This window comes from Psammomys obesus, unplaced genomic scaffold, assembly GCF_907164565.1.
Source record: "Psammomys obesus unplaced genomic scaffold, mPsaObe1.curated_primary_1811, whole genome shotgun sequence".
Classification (NCBI taxonomy): Eukaryota; Metazoa; Chordata; class Mammalia; order Rodentia; family Muridae; genus Psammomys; species Psammomys obesus.
The window spans coordinates 315,052-330,399 of NW_026592710.1; the positions used below are offsets into that span (position 1 = coordinate 315,052).

At 47.3% G+C, this 15,348-nt stretch overlaps 1 protein-coding gene across 2 annotated transcripts; it reads right to left on the reverse strand.

The window, feature by feature from the left end:
- Position 1: 1 nt before the first annotated feature.
- Positions 2-15,237, reverse strand: Ints11 (integrator complex subunit 11). Of its 2 annotated transcripts, none has more exons than XM_055615043.1 (17): positions 15,091-15,237; positions 12,746-12,843; positions 12,263-12,336; positions 9,529-9,757; positions 3,541-3,639; positions 3,429-3,463; positions 3,020-3,158; positions 2,577-2,641; positions 1,923-2,112; positions 1,696-1,779; positions 1,332-1,421; positions 1,086-1,248; positions 891-998; positions 749-810; positions 533-675; positions 362-464; positions 2-245 (listed from the first exon to the last, which is right to left on the reverse strand). In XM_055615043.1, the coding sequence occupies exons 1-17, from the start codon at positions 15,116-15,118 to the stop codon at positions 180-182; spliced, it is 1,776 nt and encodes a 591-aa protein (XP_055471018.1). In that variant the 5' UTR covers positions 15,119-15,237; the 3' UTR covers positions 2-179. The 2 variants fall into 2 exon arrangements, with proteins under 2 accessions (XP_055471018.1, XP_055471017.1); XM_055615042.1 differs by having other exon boundaries at positions 335-464.
- Positions 15,238-15,348: the final 111 nt, after the last annotated feature.

A 15,348-nucleotide genomic window follows, 5' to 3' on the forward strand; every position in this document is an offset into this window, starting at 1 on the left:
ATAGAGAACAAAAGAAGCCTGTTTATTGCTTTAGCCAGAAACAGCTACAGCCTCTCTCATCGCTAGGATAGTCTGTGAACAGCCATGGTCTCCATTTACCCAGGGCACCCACCTTCCAAAAGCAAAGCTCTGGTCCTGAGTAAATGGGGAGACAAGAATGGTGGGTGACTGGTTACGTGTCAGCTGGGAGCCTGGGGAAGGCCGTTTTTGAGTAGTGCTGTGAGAAAGCTTCCCAGCTCCTCATCCTGTAAAGAAAGGGGAGCACAGTCACTGCGAACAGCAGCACACCAAGGAAAAGAGGCCTCAGGGTGCACTAGTGATGCCCGCCCCTCACCTGGTAGGTCCAGGAAACCAGTAGCACCTTGGTCCCAGGGTCCTCTGAGTGGGCAGCGGCCTGAATAAGGATGGACTCCACGGTCACAGAGCCATCTGGGAGGTGCTGTACACAGTGGTCCTTGAGGGTGCTATGGAGAGACATAATGAGAGCTCTGCCTTACCCTGCCTATAGGGGTGGGGCAAGGCCAGGACGAACCTCTTGAGGTGGCTGTACACACGGAGGGCTGTTTCTTGCTCTTTGCGTGTGTCCTGCAGGTGCACACGACAGGTGAAGCGCAGCTGGTGCTCTGCCAGGCCCAGCTCCTTGAGGGCTTGCTCTGAGGACACCAGCCGGAAACTCTGTAGGGCAAAGGCCAACAAGTCAGAGGAAGTAATGAATGCTACCCCACCCCACCACTGTTTATACACCTACATTGTCCTTCATAATTAGGGTGCCATGCAAGAGCCTAGGCTTTTTGGCCTCAGGGAGCAGTCCTGTGAGGAAAGGCATGATGCAGTTGGCATAAGCCACCCATTAACTGCCTCCCTTGACCCAGGCCCCAGGGTGCACTTACCCTGCACCATCTCCCGCTTCAGCAGCCCCAGAGAGATGCCTACAGGGATGCCGGGACTCGTGGGCAGCGTCACTGTCTCACCATTGGCTGGCATGTAGCAGTTGACCCCTGAGGAAAGTGGTGCGGAACCTTAGTCTAGGCTGCCAGCCTTGCCTGTCCCATCCCACAGGTCATCCCTGCCCACCAGTTGCCTACGGAATTCCTGCTCAATCTTCTGCCTCAGGAACTCCATCTTCTTGGCCTCGCCATGCACCAGCAGCACACTCTCTGGCTCTGCTTGTCCCACCAGCTGCATGATGCCTTTGGCATCAGCATGAGCACTGAATGACATGTATTCCACTTGCATCTTTACCTCCAGCTGTGGCATCACAAGATGCAGGCAGAGTTAGCAGCAGCAAGAGCCTGGAAGGCCTGCTGAGCCCAGGACAGGGAAACACTCACCATCTGACGTCCCTCCATCTCCAGCTTGCGTTGCCCACTAAGAATCTTGTGGCCTACAGTGCCTTGCACACAGTAGCCAGGCATGATGACCTGCGAGCAGAGGCGAGATTCAACTGCATTGCCTCCCACCGCAGACACCGCCTTCTGGGACAGCCCCTGACCTGAATGCCTCAGCCATCCACTGTGGCAGTTGCTCGGGAGACTAAGGGCCTCTCTGTGTTGAAAGGGCCATTGCTCAGTCTGGGCTGCTGGTGGCAGGACGCAGCAGCAGCAGGGTCATCATGGGGTCAGGATACAAAAAATTCAAGGGCTAGTCCTTCTGTACCCCAGTTCCCTAAAGCTAAAAGGAGCCCCAAGGCCTCACCATGTTCTTCTCATTTCCTGCCCACTTTCGGAAGATCTGCAGGGATTGGCCAGCATGCAGCATCCCAGGTGTAGCAAATACAACCTGCAGGGTTGATAAGGATCAGAAGAGTAGACCTACCTAGGGCTACAATAAGCACCAGGCCTTTGGCCACCAGTTTTTCCCAGACCCCCACTGGCAGGGATCTTGGCAGGCCAGATAGGGAAGCTACATTGCCAGGGCCTTACCATGGGACCTGGGTTGTCGGCAAATGTCCGGTCAAAGGCTTTGATGTGCTTGAACTCAAACATGTTCCTCTGGACAAATGTCTTCCGGATCTTCTGGTTGGTCCAGGTGATGAAAAGCTTGTAGTAGTGGTTGGCCTTCTCTGTCAGGCCCGTAGAGAAGTAGATGGGCACCTTCAGGTTCATGCGCTCCCTGTGTGTCCACCAGCCCAGTCAATACAAGATGGCCAGATTTAGCCTGTAACATATGCCCTGTGCCCCCTACAGCACAGCTCAGTAGCTATGGCCAGGGTTGAGTCCAGTTTTCCTTGACCTGAACCCTGTGCTGTCTCTACACTGATAACCACCAGGCCAGACCTCTCAGCTTGTGACCTATAAACATGGGATAAGGGCCCCCACAGCTTGTGTGAGGAGGGTTGGTATTCATGTGGCAATACAGCCAGCAAATGATGGTTCAAGTGTGATGTCCCAACACATGCACAGCTCTAGCCAAGATAGCAGGTCCAACGGTACTGTATCCTAGACACAGAGCACCCAGTGGTAGTCAGTGCTACCTTGACTTCTTAACTGTGCCCAGCAGTGTGAGGCTTACTGTCCTATGTAGAGGCTGTTCCATCTTTTTCTCCCGACCTGTGGAATATTCCTGTTTGCACCTACCAGAAGGTCTCCAGCAGGATGCAGAGCTCTTGTGCTCGGCCCAGCGCAAACACGGGGATCAGCACCTAAGGGTAGGTGAGGCTGGTTCAGACAGGAGCCACTGGCCACTCTATTGTTCCCTGAACACAGCAGGTAGCAAAACACTCAATGTACCCTTGCTGGCAAGTTAAACCATCAGACAGCATTACTGTAAAGAAATAACCAGATATCTAAGAACTATAGTTTTGTGTGTATGCTAGTCACATCAAGAGACAGCAGAAACTGTGGGAGGTTCTTGAGATAGGGCTGAATGAGGGAATGAAAGACTCTGGAATCTGTCTTCTCAGTGCCAAATAGCAGCCTCACACCCAGAGACTGGACCCCATGTAGGACAGCAAAGCCTGCTGGGAGGCCTACAGAGCGTACCAGGGTGGGCACAAACCAAGCCAGCCTACAGTCACTACCTTCCCGCCACGCTCCACAGTCTCGTGAACTTTCTTTAGGAAATCTCGCTCTCTGCAGCGTTTGGAATCTCGGATGGTTGTGGCATATGTGGACTCTGTGATGAGCAAGTTGGGGCGACACTTGTCGATCCATGCAGCCCTAGAACAGAGGTAGGAATGGTGATGGATTGCTTGTGGCTACAGAACTGGGAGTGACAACATGGACTCTAGCCCCTGGAGCTTCTCTATATGGCCTGTCAAATATCATGGCAGCGTACTCTGGAGGAAGTACAGGGAAGATGAACCTGTAGCCCAGACTTCCGAAGGTACCTCCACACAGCATGGGAGTATTTATTTAGTTACCTGCCATGATGCCTCTTAGATTTACCAACTCCCAGGAAGCTCCCACAGGAAACACAGGCCAACTTACCCTAAATGCCGGTCTGGGGTCATGTTATAATCACCCTAGCAAAGAAAGTGGCAATAAGGAAGGTGTCTTTCCACCCCTAGTAATTTCACTCAAGCCAAATACTTCCACTGACCGTGTAGACCACAGACTCTGAGCCCACTTTAATCTGGAACATGGCTGCCCCCAGCACATGGCCTGCATAGTATGCCTTGATTTCCAGCTCATCATCCACCTGCAGAAGAAAGAATGCTCTCAGGCCTATAGCGCAGGGAGGCAGCACAACATAGGTGATTACCAAGCCTGTCCAGTCAATTCCTGTTTCTCCCAAGAAGTCTAGGGCTTAAGGGGTAAGAACAAACAAACAAAACCAGATTATATAAGGATCTAGAAGCCATACTTCTAGACTAGACTAAGACTACAAATAAACCCCAAATACTACAGAAAAAGAAATTCTAAAACTAGGAACTACAGTAACCCAAATTAAGAATTCAATAGGTAAAGCCGGGTATGGTGGTAATCCCAGCACTCTGGAAGCTAAGCAAGAGGAGGATCACTGGGTTCAGGGCCAGCCTGGGCTACACAGTAAAGTCCTACCTCAAAACAAACAAACACCCAACAAAAAAACTGAGTAGAATTTAGCACAGTGAATAAAGAGTGTGACTGCTGAATGACTAAAATGTTGAAAAACTGCACATAGCAATATGCAGCTATTATCTCAGTTCTTGAGTTCTTGAAAGGCGGAAGCAGGAGGATGGAGAGTTTGAGGCGAGCCTGGGCTATGCAGTGACTCTGCCTTAAGCAAACTTTTTTTTTTTTAATCCAGTATGAAAAAGATGATGGAAGGCTTACAATGAAAAGATCTAATGCTAAGCTACTCAGAGGCTAGAGAACATAGGCAGCAAGAATTAAAGACATCAAGCCCTACTACAAACCAGTTAGACTCAAGTAGACCAAAATCCACTGCAGCCCAACCTGCCAAGGCCAGAGGGAAAGAAAGGGAGAAGACAATATTCCAAATGATATGGGTAAGATAACTATCATCCTAGAACTCTCCATCTCATGAAAAGTGACCATGAGAGCACTTCAAGGGGGGCTAGAGAGACAGCTCAGTGGCCAAGAGCACTGTCTGCTCTTCCAGAGATCCTGAGTTCCATTCTCAGCACCCACATGGGTGGCTCACAACCATCTATCATGGGATCTGATACCCTCTTCTGTCACACAGGTGTGTGCTCATCTGTATGTATGTATGTATAAATAAATTATATATATATGGAAGAAAAGGAAGCTTCAAAAAAGAAAAGTCCACAGGAAGTAAAGGAAAGGGCCTATGCTATATGGCATGTTCTTTGGAACTGGAACATTCCCTCCAAATTGAAACATTTGCCTCAGGAAAGATGGGGAGGCTCAGAGCCTTGGATAGTAAAGAGGAGGTAAATGAAAAATCACATTCTGGAAGAACACAAGCTTGGAAGGTTCTTCAGAGTCCCTAGGTGCTGAGCTTAGAAACTCCGATCAGCCAAATTGTGGGAAAAAAGAAATGAGAGATGAGTGGTGCTGTGGTGGCACAGGCCTTTAAGCTCGGCAACTCAGGAGGCAGAGCCAGGTAGATTTCTGAGTTCAGAGCAACCTGGTGAATTCCAGGACAGGCAGGGCTGTTACTCAGAGAAACCCTATCTCAAAAAAACAGACAAAAAAGATATCAGAGATGAGAAGTGATCTGACTGTGGAGTGTTAGAAGCCAGACAGGTCCAAGGCTTTATCAGAGGCCCTGAAGAAAGGGATAAAAATAACTACTCTGTGTCCTTGCATAGGGACAGATTTGGTAAGGCCCATATGGGGCTGGAACCTGGGCCTCAAAGAAGTTAGTTTCAGGACCTAGGAACTTGGCTTTTCCCCCTGAAAAGACGCAGCACCAAGGCTGCTGTGTGCTCAGTCTATAATGTTCTTGAGGTATCTATCCTGTGCTCCCTTTGTACAACACTGCTTGACTATCTTCCTGCTGACTTCTTCTAATTGTATGATAATTTATGCTCACTCTATTTATATATACTCTAAGAAGAGTATATATAAGCTGCTATACTTTTGAATAAGCTTGCTTAGCATAAGACAGCTTATGGAAGATCTCCTGATCCCAAACTTTTCTATCTCCTCATCTTCTGATTTCCAAATACTCTCTCTCAGACCTTGTCATTGAATGGCCTGTTGGTCCAGGTTGGTGGAGCTGCCTCCACACTGGATAGAAACCTCCACGGAAGAGTCATACATGCTTTGTGATATAGCCATTTTTTAGTTATGCCCTGAGGGGCAAGTAACCCCTCAGCCATACTCCTGTTAGTAACCCTAATAAAAAATATCATTGGATCAATAAATTGTACATTGGTGCAACTTTTATTATAGCTCCTTTTCTACGACACATAGATGTAGTAGGAATTCTAATAGAATCATTGTATTTAGGGTAAACATCCAAATGAACAGTTGTTTTATAAAAGAAATTTTTGTGGAAAACAGTGACTGGTTTTTGTGATTTTTTTTTAAGATTTATTTATTTATTATATATACAATGTTTTGTCTGCATGTACCCTGCACACCAGAAGAGAACACCAGATCTCATTATAGATGGTTATGAACCACCATGTGGTTGCTGGGAATTGAACTCAGGACCTCTGGAAGAGCAGCCAGTGCTCTTAACCTCTGAGCCATCTCTCTAGCCCTGGTTTTTGTGATGTTGTTTTTCTGAAGAAACTTTACAGCCTTTGCATGACTTTGATCACAAAACAATTCTGGCACATCTGGAATGTCTTGCACTACTGGGTACTGCAAACAGCGCACAGTAAGAACTAAGGCTGCAGGGCTGTGGTGTATTCCTTTAGGAAACATATAGATTAGATCAGGGGCTTTGCTACGAGTAACTTGTTTTATCCAAAAAACAATTTTTGTTTAATAGTCAATAAATATGCTTTTGTGCGGTGGTTGGAACCTTCAGTCCACAGCGGCTGGATCTCCCTGCTGCCAGCAAGGCCTCAGCTCACCCCCAAGTGACCTCGCTTTCATCGTCCTGCACTACTAGAATACCAACATGTAGACGTGCTTCTTTTTAAACTTATTTTACTTGGTGTATTTACATCTCTACTTCCCTTCCATCAACCTTTAGCCCTCTACGAGAGATTGGTTCAGAAGGGCTGAAGACCCTTTTACTTCTCCTGGCTGTTTAAGTTCTTTTGGGGGATAAATCAATCTTCATCAAGAGCAAAAACAGCAAGCGAGCAGTCTCCAAGCCGCTGCACCAGGAACCATTTCTCCTGTTTCTCTTCAAACTTCCAAACCATCCATCCCTGGTCTCTCCAAACCGCCACACTTCTCCGCCCCCCCCCTCCCATTTATATCCCTCCCAGTCCTAGACCACGCCCCTCTCCATGCTGCAGGCCTTTACTAGCTGGCAAAGACCACACCCTGCACAAGGCAATTATCAGCTGTGAACAAACTAAAATTCCACACTTGGGATTGAAACAAAAACATATTTACATAACATACTGAGTTTTTAGAGAAGCCAAAACTTCATTACATAGACATGTGTGTTGTATCTCCCTAGGAAAGTCTGCCATACAAAGGCTGGTAAAAGGAATGTAAGATTCCTGCACACTGTAATATGTAGTCTTCCATAGGCCTGAGATCACAGGTATTCCTCACCAGCTGACCAGGCCTCCCTCACTTTTCTTATTTAAAATGGACCCTTGTAAACCTAGGCCTTCCCACCAAGACTGAAAAAAAAAAAAAAAAAAAAAAAATCCAGATGGATGAAACAACAGAATCCAGTTTCTAAAAGCCCAGCTGGCCAGCCCTTCTGAAGGTAAAACTCCTTGACCCTTAGCAACACGCAGCTAGCTTAATCCTAGGCTGGCTTGGCTCCCGTAAAGTCAGCAGCAGGAACAACTCAGCATTACCAGTAGGTCTAGACTTGGGGCAGTGGTTAGAACATATGCTCCTAGAAGGGATAACTCAAAGAATGACAGGATTGGGACCAGTTCCTGGTCTGTGGGATCCAGTAAAACCTCTGTCCTTACCAGACACCCTGGGAAACATCCTGGCAGTAGACCAGAAAAACAAGGTATGTATCTTCAAGCCCCCTCTCTAGGACTGTCAGAGAACTTACAGCAAGGTTACCATAGAAAGCAGTGTCTATTAGGCAGATTAGAATAAGGAGAGTCAACTTGGCATGGTAGAAACCTAAAGTCCCAACACCCAAGAGACTAATGCAGGAAGGAGTATCAACCTCAACAACAGCAAAACGTGGTCCGCAAAAGCCAACAGGACACACATACACAGACACACTCCCTTCCTCTCCTGCCCTCTCCCTATCAACAAAATCAACACACATCACACAGACATAATAATAAAGAGCCAGGCTTGGTGACACATGCCTTTAATCCCTGCACCAGGAGACAGAGGCAGGTGGATCCCTGTGAGCTCAAAGCTAGCCTGCTCTACATAGCAAGCTGCATGCCAGCCAGGCTACATAAATGAGACCCTATCTCAAAAATAAATAATAAACCAGGGAAGCTGTTTCTTTAAAAGACTTTTGTGTTGTCCTGGGGAAAAAAAAAAAAAAAATGTTCCAAGTAATTCTAATTGTAAGAGTATATAGTCACAGAGAAAACAAAAGGAAAAAAAAAAAAAAAAAGGCAAAACAAAACTTGGTGGTGGTGGTAGCATATGTCTTCTTCAATTCCAGTACTCTGGAGGCAGAGGCAGGTGGGTCTTTGTGAGTTTGAGGCCAGCCTAGTGCGAGTTCCAGGACAGCCAAAGCTACATGGAGAAACGGAGAAACCAACCCTGTTTTGAAAAACAACATCAAAACAAAAACAAAAACGAGACAAACAGTAAAATAATCTATACAAATCCACAGTAATCTTAGTTAACCAAGTTAAGTTCAAAACAAAACAAACTGGAAAAGCCATATACTTCTTAAAAGACTGCATTTAAAAATACTATGTGTGGGGGCTAGACAGATAGCTCTAGTTATAAGCACTGACTGCTCTTCCAGAGGACCCAGGTTCAATTTCTAGCACCCACATGGCAGCTCACAACTGTCTGTAATTCCAAGATCGGACACTCTCACACAGACATATATGTAGGCAAACCACCAATGCACACAAAATAAAAATTATTAAAAAAAAAAAATGGTGGGGCTGGAGAGATGGCTTAGAAGTTAAGAGCAGTGGCTGTTCTTCCAGGGGTCCTGAGTTCAGTTCCCAGCAACTACCTGGTGGTTCATAACCATTTATAATAAGGTCTGGTGTCCTCTTTTGGTGTGCAGGCATACATGCAGGCAGAATATTGTATAAATAATAAATAACTTAATTTAAAAAAATACTGTGTATGGCCAGGTGTGATGGCACATATATTACATGCCTTTAATCCCATCATTTGGGAGACAGAAGCAGGCAGATCTCTATGATTCTGAGACCACCCTAGTCTCCAAAGCTAGTTCCAGGACAGCCAGGGCTACACAGAGAAACTCTGTCTAAAAAAAAAACAAATAAATAAGTGAAATAATAATAATGATACGGCTGGGAGCTGGGCATAAGGCATGCACATGGTGAAGACATTCAGGACAGCCAGGGATACACAGTGAAACCCTGTGTGTTTAAAAACTAAAAGGGTAGGTGGGAGGAAGTAAAAAAGCAAGACAGACAATTCCATAATCTCTGGAAAAGTTTGCTGAATTTAACCAGACCTTCCTTGACCTATATTATCATGGCCTGGCACTGGGTACTCACCCAGTCTGGTCCATTCTGCTGTCTGGACTCTGCCTCCTTACCAAATTAACAGACCAAGATGTCCAACAAGCTGCATATACTTCAGATCCCTTCTCTCCCTTGGGAGGGGAGAAGGCAGCCAGGATTATGGAAATGCTGCTTGGGCAGAGCCAGGTGGAAAAGAGCCTTGATTAGGTAAGTGTGAACACAAACATACAGACACACCACATATGTTCTCCCAAGATAGCTGCCATGTGGCTGAACACTCACTCGGCCCCACAGCAGCAGACAGAAGAGTGAGATGAGGTGGCCTGAGACCAAGACCCCACAGACTTCCAGACTATGTGCAGAGTGGGGATCCTGACCTGGACTGTCTGGTGCAGGTGAACAGCCACCACCTTCTTCATACAGTCTTTGATCATCTGAGAAGTGAAGAAATTGGCCTCGCCCTTCTTGTCCACCGCAATCTTTCGGTAGTCTTCCAACAGGATGGGGCAGATGGCCTGGGTGGGGTGGGTCATATAGATGGGCCCATCGTAGCCCACCATTTCACTGAAGTAGGGGAGTGCCCCACAATGGTCCAGGTGGAAGTGGCTGGGAAAATGTAACACCAGTCAGCCTGGAGCCACCCTCTCCCAGCCATCCCACTCAGCCCTGTGCTCATTCATTTATTGAAACCTAGTATCTATCACTATCATAGATTCTAAAGAATAAAAAAATGAACAAAACACAAAAGCTACAGACTTTCCCAAATGGACAGTCTAGATACTCAGCAAAACAACATGCAATTAATAATTAAAGCTGAATTAGAACAGGGCATGGTGGCATAGGATTAGGCACGGGATTAGGAGTTCAAGCCAGCCTGTGCTACATGAGACTCTGTCATAAAACAAAACAAAAAGAAAAACAGGGTTTTTCTTTCTCTCTCTCTTCTAGAGAATCCTGTTTCAGTTCATGAGTTCAGTTTCCATCACCCATGTGAGCATCCATAGCAGAGCCAAAGTCTTGGGCCTCCGTGGGCTCACCACACACAGACACACACACACTAATTTTAAAAGGAAAATGGGCTAGAGATGGCTTAGCAGTTAGAAACACTGCCTGCTCTTCCAAAGAACCTTGTTCAATTCCCAGTACCCACATGGCGGCTCACAATCGTCATGTTACTCTAGTTCCTCTTCTGGCCTCTGGGGACACTGAATCCAAGTGGTACACAGAAATACATGCAGGCAAAACACCCATACAGATAAAATAAAAATAAATAAATTTCAAAAATAAAAAATAAAGCCAGGTGCAGTGGCACATGCCTATAATTCCCGCACTCTGGGAAGCAGAGGTAGGACAGATCTCTGTGAGGCCAGCCTGGCTTCACAGAGAAACCCTGTCTTGAAAAACAAAAACAAAAACAAAACATAGATAGATAGATAGATAGATAGATAGATAGATAGATAGATAGATAGATAGATAAATGTAGGGCAAAGTTTAAGGGACTGGAGATATGACTTAGCAGTTAAGAACACTTGCTGTGCTTGCAGAGGCACTGGTTCAGTTTTAAGGATCCACGTGATAGCTCACAAACATCCATAATTCCAGTTCTAGGAGAGCCAACACCCACTTCTGGCCACCATGGGCACCAGGCATGCATGCTTGTGGTACCCTTATATACATGCAGACAAACTACTCATACACACAGAATAAAATAAATATTTTTTTGTTTTGTTTTGTTTTGTTTTTTAGTCTTAAACAGCCAGGCATATAGTGAAACATGCCTTTAAACACAAGAGTCAGAGGCAGGATGGATTTCTGTGAGTTCAAGGCCAACCTGGTCTACAGAGCAAGTTCCCGGACAACCAAGGCTGCACAAAGAAACTCTGTCTTGGAAACAAAACAAAATAAAACAAAAATCCACAAGGGAACATGATGACTAAAAAGGGATAACACCTGAGGTTGTCTATGGCCTCCTACAAATACATACAAAACACACCATCTGAATCAGAGGGTGACAAGCTGGAGAGGAAATATAAGGCAGGCCAGGGAACACCATACTAGAAAAAGAGCCACTATCTGCCAGGAAGTCAAGAAGTCTTCCTGGTGGAGGTAAGAGAGAATAGAGACAGCTCAGTACAAAGCCTGAGAATACCCTAGAGCAGAAAGAATAGGGCCAGCCAACCCAAAAGCCAAAAGTGGGAGATCCATGTCCAGAAGGAACCAACACACCACAGCCTGAGCTACTGAAGGCTTATCAAGATGGGCTGCTTAGCTGGGTGTGGTGGTGCATGCCTGTAATCCCAGCACTCTGGGAGGCAGGGGCAGGTGGATCTCTGAGAGTTTAAGTCCAGTCTGGTCTACAAAGTGAGTCCAGGACAGCCTACACGGAGAAACACAGTCATGAAACAAAACAAAACATAAAAATGACAGGCTGCTTTAGGCCTAAAGGACCACTCTAGCTAACAGCGGCAGGGTAGGTGTTGAGAGTAAGTGCTGCAGTCAGAGGGGGACTAACTCAACTAGGAGGTGACAGCAGGAATTGTGAGAGGGTATGGGCAGCCTATCTGGAGAGAACATAAGAATGGGAGCCAAAGAGGAAAAATAGGTGCCATCCCTTTGTTTAGCTCTACCAGGCTACGGTAGTGGCAGCTGGAGGCTAGACCATGAACTGAATTCAGACATCAGGAAGGTCCAGTGCGCAACAGGACTTAGCACTCTTGATACAGCAAAGGAGTAAGAGAAAGTGAGGCTTGGGGGCAGAGTTAGAGGAAAGAGGAAGCACAGCAGAGACACAGACTTAGTTAGCTAGTATAATGGGAAGGAATTGGTAAAAGAGTACAATCCCTGTTGCCAAGTGGTAGCGGAAAAGGATCTCAAGGAGTCGTCTAGGCTGGAGTGGCCCTGCACTTGGCAAGGTGAAGGGCACACCTTAGTGCTGGCTACCTTGGCTAGGTCTCTACTTCCTGGGGAACCCATTAGAGAGTACAGTCTGGCTCTGAGGGGATAATGGCTATTCTGAAGAGTGACCCATAATGGAGCTTGAATGGTACACATGGCCTTTGGCCTCTATAACAGGGTGTAAAGGAAGGACCATCAAAACCCTGACAAACCTACCTGATGATTACACAGTCCAAAAAGTCAGTCAGACGGCCACTCTGGGTGATGTAGGAAAAGTCAGGAAAGCGCCTCTGATGAGGAGACAAGAGAAATGTTGGAACGCAGCAGGCTACCCAGGGTCTCCTGAAAGCAAGAGTGGTGTACCCCAGGAAGTAGGCCCAGCAAGGGATTAAAAAACCCTGTATTGGTGGGTGTCACTAGCTGACCTCACAAACTACTATTTGAGCAAGTACCTAAACACAAGGGGTATAATCATGACCAGCATCAAGGACCCTCAAGAAGCTCATCTCAGACGGGATGTAACAGGGCTACCTGTCCCCACTCTCATGGATACAGCTGTCCAGGCATGCCCCTATGGCCCACTTGTCCCACTTGTCCCCTAAGGGCCCAGGATTCACATAGCTAGACAGAAAGAACTAGAAAGCAAATCATAAATCGTGGCCCTTGCCACCCTCTGGACCACCCACACAAAGTACTCACATCATCATTGTAGCCCATGTGCATCCCACAGTCCAACATGACATTTTTGCCAGATATGGAGACCAAGATGCAGCTGCGGCCGACATCCTGGCCAGCCCCTGTTCAAAGAGAAGAACAAGTGAGTGACAAGGTTATGCCTCTTTTCTTTTCCCCAATTTTCCTTCCCTTACTACTCCAAGGGCTGGCTTCCACTGCATTATTTACTACTTTCAGCTCTGCAGGCCCTCAGACTGTTGGGTGGACAGAAGCATGGACTAGCAAACAGCTGCCTTCACATGCAGATAAGGGAAATGTGCAACAGGAAGCCAAGGTACTATGCTAGGGTCATGTGCTTTCCTGCACATCTCAAAGCTGCAACAGAGTGCTAGCAGAGCATTGAGCCACTGCTCTGTGGAACATTACTGCTGTTTTCCCAGACCTTAAATTACTCCTTGCCCTCTATGGGGCTGCAATCCAATGAGATTTTCTTCCCTCAGGTTTCTTCCTGAAGAGGCTGAGCACGGACCCTGAGTTTTAGTGTTGAGTGGTACCATATGCATGTAGCCTCAGTCCAGCCATAAAGAAACATGACTCTGACCAATAACTATCTGCAACACAGTGGGCAGCACAGGACCCACAGCACTGAATCCCTAGTTCAGCCTCAATGGGAGTGCCTCCCATGCTCCTGATGACTAAGCAACCCTCCCAGCTGTTCAGCCCAAGATAATGACCACACAGGACAGACCTATCTCCTCCATTTAACTAGCCTATGTGGACATAGAAAACAAAACTGAGGAGAAAGCAAAGGACACTACCTCATCCATACATCTCCCCTGGGATATGGGTCCATAAGAAGACATGGTTCAAACCTCAACAGAGGTCTGAGAACAACAAACAGCCTTGTTTCCATCTTGGATCCTACAGTTTCCACCTGCCAACTGCAGGCACCAGCCATTATTAGTACCACAAACATCATGGTGACCAGCCCAGTCTGTTCTCCTTATGCAGCCAGTCACAGTGAGGCTGGGGAGGAGTTCTCCTGCAGGCCTGTTGCTGGCTGTTCAAGATGTGTGCCCCTGAGGGAAAGGTCTTAGCATCCCTCCCCATAGTATTTCTAGCTCTGAAGTCGTGCTAGGACCTGATGGGGAATGGCTGCACCCTTACAAAGGAGGACATGGCCAAACAGACACCCAGAGTCACACAACTACCAAGAATGGTGTCAAAGTCTGCTTTTCTGAATTACAAAGCCCGTTCTTGGGCACTGGCAAACATTCTTCCCAATGAGACTTACAATTCTAGGAAACAAGGTCAGAAGCCTACACTATGCAGAAATGTGGACACAGAAGACAAAACTGAGGAGAAAGCAAAGGCCACTGCCTCACCCATACATCTCTGCACAGGCAGATTCACTCCCTAGGGATGTGGGGAAATTAGACGTTGAGTGCATCAGCTGGAGATTCAACAATGGCGCCAGAGTTCTCTGAACTGTGGCAGAAAACAAAACTTTCCAAGTTCAGGTAGCACTGAGGAGCCAGATCTATGAATATGCTTGATCTTGTAAGCTAATTATGGGAGGTGAGGGTGGTCAGTTTGGGAAGTTGGTCCTGCTAAGGTCCTGTGATGCAGTGAGTTGCGAAGACTCAGTTCTAGCCAAGATGACCTAAAGACCTACATGAATGCAGAGGTGCTTCCAACACCCTGGTAACGCATGCACGAAGAAAAGCCCAGGAGGGGAGGTTGGAACTCCAGATTTCAAATGGTTGTTTCCATCTACACACCATACTATGCTGTTAGAGCTTATAAAAGTTTAGATCTATGTTTTCTACGATGAACAAGTACAGTTTTTAAAGTTCGGGATATACCAGACGCAAAGACTGAACTGAGGTGTGATAGCAAGCAACCTGGGCAAGGGAAGCGCAGGGGGAGAGGGTGGAGACACCAAAAGTGAGGAAGATGCCCAAATATAGGGGTCTTGAAGCAGCAGTCCACATGCAGGATGGAAGAGTCGCAAGGACGAGCTCTGTACCGGATTCAAAACCAATGACAGGCTAAGCACAGAGGTGACACCTGCCCAAAACCCATTTCACCTCACAGCCACCTTGAGCTTCAGGGTCTCGTTCTCGTCTCGCTGTTAAACAGCTTGGGTACAGAAGCTGGGCCTCAATAACTCACCGAGCACTAGAGCCCGGAATCAACTCCACATCTCTTCGACCCCCGGGCCAGGCAGAGATAAGGAAGCACTAGCTCCGAAAAGTTCTACCACGGCTTCCGCTCCTTCAGGCGCACAGCTGGTAGACAGCTATGGAAATGAAGTGACCGGCCGGGCTCGCCGGACGCCGCGGAAAACCCTTCAGACACGGACTCACCCAAGGGAGTGACTCTAATTTCAGGCATCGTCAGGGAGGCAGTCTGGAACCAGGACTCGCGTGCACCGCCCGCATGCACGCCTTAGTCCTCGCGAGCGGCAGCCCCCACACCTAGCGACGGCCACTCTCACACACTGAGCAGGCGCAACCGCCAACACGCCCCCTTCCTGTCCTCGCGCCGGAAACGCGAGCCGATACGTCGAGTTCTAATTGGATGACCAGCAACCAATTGGGATGGCGTGGCAGCGAAGGGCGGGG

Excerpts from the sequence above, each read along its gene's own strand:
- Ints11 (XM_055615042.1), bottom strand. The coding sequence starts at position 15,118 with ATGCCTGAAATTAGAGTCACTCCCTTGG. Across the intron at positions 12,844-15,090 it reads AATTAGAGTCACTCCCTTGG|GGGCTGGCCAGGATGTCGGC; the intron begins GTGAGTCCGTGT and ends CTCTTTGAACAG. Across the intron at positions 676-748 it reads CCCTAATTATGAAGGACAAT|AGTTTCCGGCTGGTGTCCTC; the intron begins GTAGGTGTATAA and ends TTTGCCCTACAG.